General features: G+C 35.7%; 1 protein-coding gene across 1 annotated transcript; it reads right to left on the reverse strand.

Annotated features, from left to right (window-relative positions):
- Positions 1 to 279: 279 nt before the first annotated feature.
- On the reverse strand, positions 280 to 1,113 carry LOC102582014 (wound-induced protein 1). Its single transcript, XM_006359738.2, has one exon. It carries the CDS (start codon positions 1,023 to 1,025, stop codon positions 573 to 575), a length of 453 nt encoding a protein of 150 aa, XP_006359800.1. The 5' UTR covers positions 1,026 to 1,113; the 3' UTR covers positions 280 to 572.
- Between the last annotated feature and the right edge of the window lie 2,069 nt (positions 1,114 to 3,182).

Consider the following 3,182-nt stretch of genomic DNA (forward strand, 5'->3'; position numbering starts at 1 on the left):
ATGATTGAATTAGTTGAGCAGAGATCTCCTATCTAAGGATTTAAGGTTCAAAACTTTATATATGTTTTTTCGATCAAGCTTATCGCATGAAATTTGTTTAGGACATACTTGTCTGTTTGGCTAGTTGGCTATTATATCAGGACTAGATTTTCTTGGTTTCTTGTAAAAAAAAAAGTACTTTCTCCGTCTCGATTCATGTAGCACCCTTTTAATTTCTTTTTTAGTTCGTTCCAAAAAGAATGTCACCTTACAATAATTAGAAATCGTTTAACTTTAAAATTTTCCTTTTACTCTTAATGAAATGATTTACAACCAAATAAATAATAACAATTATTTTAAACCACAATTTTCAAAAGTCTTCCTTGTTTTCTTAAACACCATGCCAAGTCAAACACTCCTACATTAAAATGGAACAATATTTCATCAAATTGTCCGTTGGATATGTAACCAAACTTTGAACATTAACATTTTTTCACACTTAGGTAAGGAAGAAGGCAAACACCCCTTGCTTTCTTTTCCCTAACGGATTATATATATAGTACTACATGACATGACACATCCGTTCACCACTTTCAAATTGCGAGCATAAGCCCCGGAAGTGAGCGTTTCGCGAGGTCTCGAGGGTGGCTCTGCCACAGTGTGGTGGAGCGCAGCCAACCCATAGGCCTCAACTCCGTCACAGTAAGCCAAGTATTGAAATACTCCCTAAATTGAGTAATAACACCATCTTTAAATGTCCAAACATGTACCCAATAAGCTTTTGCACCTTCCCATCCTTCAACGATAACACGATCATCGATAGCATCTACACTTCTTGGCTCAAACTTAAAAGAATTATTATTATTAGACTGTTCTCCAGTGAGAAGTTTCATCAGATAGTGACAATTTTGTGGTCCATGAAACCACCATTCTAAGTCATCAACAATAATACCGGTAACTTTTTTAGTGTCACCACATGTACATGCTAATGCCTTATAAAGAGTTTTCACTATGGCCTTATTATTGTTTTCTCTTTCTGAATTCATGTTTGGTTTGGAATCTATGTAAATGGAAGGAGCCAAGGAAATAGGAAGGGAAAAGATATATGTATTCACAAACTTTGGGAACTCAAAAAGTTTAGTGGAGATATACTATAGTTTGGCTAAAGGAAGATCCTTATATAGAAGAATTATTTGAGTATATTTAGTGTCCATAGCTAGGTTGGTGGTCACTCACTTTCAAATTAATGACAATAGGGACATGAACATACCAAATAAATTCATTTAATCATGCAATTGGACTATAGGAAGAGGTTCGGTGGCATTATATGGTTTTGATCTCCAAGTTGTTTATCAATTAATTAAATTATATGTTGAATATTATTACTGATGAATTAAAATTTCCAAATTAATCAGTCGTTTCAAATAGAAAAAGAAAACACATTTTATATACATGTGAAAATGCAAAATTCTAAAACAAGTAGACTACATATTTTCCAAAGTTTAAGTTATATACACGTACTAAATTATTTGAAAGATATTTACAAGTAAAACTTCATCAAAGTAAGATTTGTAATTTTAAAAGTAAGACAATTTATCTATTATAACAGGTAAATATAGCTTTTATTATTAAAAAAACCTACACCATTGAGCATCGATGAATATTAATTGGTTAATGAGTTGAACTTCCATGCATGCATACATACACTTGCTAGGGAAAAATAATTTACGCAATAAGATAATATAAAAGAGAACAATAGGTGATTGTAACGATCCGATCAGTCATTACTAAAAGGCATCTCCTGTGGAGTTCCGAAGTTATGGAAATACGGTGCAAGAATTTAAATTAAATTTGAGCACCCGATGATTTTGGCTCAATTTGATTTTTCCCATATGGTCAAAAATCAAATTGTATTTACACATTTCTCGCATTTTCAAAAGAAAAAAAATGGACGAAGGATGCTCCAAAAACCCTCTAAAGGCATCCAAGGCAAGGGAGCAATGAGGGTGAAGGATTACAGCGCAAGGAAGGTGAAAACCTAAGAAATTTTGTGCTCGTTCATCATGGTATACTCTCACACAGTTAGAAGTTCATGGGTAAGGTTCATCAGTTGATGCTTGACGTCCAGGTTGGCTAGCTTTCCTTCAACTAAAAGTCAGATCCATTTTTTCCACATTATATCTTATAGATGTTCGGAGTTTCATGCGTAGGCCTTCGGGCACGGAGTCTGTAGGGTTATAGGTTGTTATTCATTGTTGTTAAGGTGGGAGACGAGATAATGACTAGGGGGTGGTGCTCTAGTTCTTGTTTAGCCTTGAGTTTCCTTATTAAGATAGTTTGTGTTGTCCATTAATAGGTATAGGTATGCATGTTATTGCCTGTAGTATTACTTAGCCTGTGTATGCACAATGGGGAAATCGTAGGAAAGGATATGTGTAACGATCAGATTCTGTCGTTATAGAAAAGCCATCGGGGAAAAATTTTGTGCCGGAAAACTTTTTCGTAGTAACTTGGAATTTTCCAACCTAGTCCAGATTTGGACGAAGTCGAAGTCAGTGAGGTCTAGTTACCAATTGGGAGATCTAATTATGAATTCGATCATATGAATAGATAGCTAAGACATTAAGAAACCCGTACGACTTTATGGATTTTAATTCGGGCGAGTAGAACTCCCGAATTTGATCTTGGCATGAGAGGGTAGTTTCTGAGTTGGGATGAAGGTGTGTTGTTAAATGGGGGGTTTGGAAATTCTTTATTTAGCTCTTTGTTCAGTGCAAGCTGCTATGGCGAGATTTAGTGCCACCAGGGCGGGCCGCTGTAGCGAGGTGAGTACCGTTGTAGCGGGACAAACGTGACTTAAGTCGGAAATAAACTCCAAAATTGTTTTATTTTGCACTTTTCGACTTTGAGAGATAGGAGACGACCCCAGGTGAGTTCTTGACAATTTTTCACCATTCTTAAGACTAAAGGTAAGGTTATAACTCCCCAAATCCATTTTTCGATCCGTAGAACGTAAACTAATGGGTAATTATCGATTGGGTAAGGGTTTTGGAACTGTTTGGATAGTGGGAAAAGCCCTAATTTGGGTAGTGAGAATCATGTGGTTGATCTAGAGTTGATAGTGTTGACTTTAACCCCTGTAATTAGACATTGTTTATTGATTTCCGTGTTGTTATGATTGTTTGTAGACCAAGAACAAGAGG

Source organism: Solanum tuberosum, unplaced genomic scaffold, assembly GCF_000226075.1.
Source record: "Solanum tuberosum cultivar DM 1-3 516 R44 unplaced genomic scaffold, SolTub_3.0 scf00307, whole genome shotgun sequence".
NCBI lineage: Eukaryota > Viridiplantae > Streptophyta > Magnoliopsida > Solanales > Solanaceae > Solanum > Solanum tuberosum.

Excerpts from the sequence above, each read along its gene's own strand:
- LOC102582014 (XM_006359738.2), bottom strand. The coding sequence starts at position 1,025 with ATGAATTCAGAAAGAGAAAACAATAATAAGGCCATAGTGAAAACTCTT.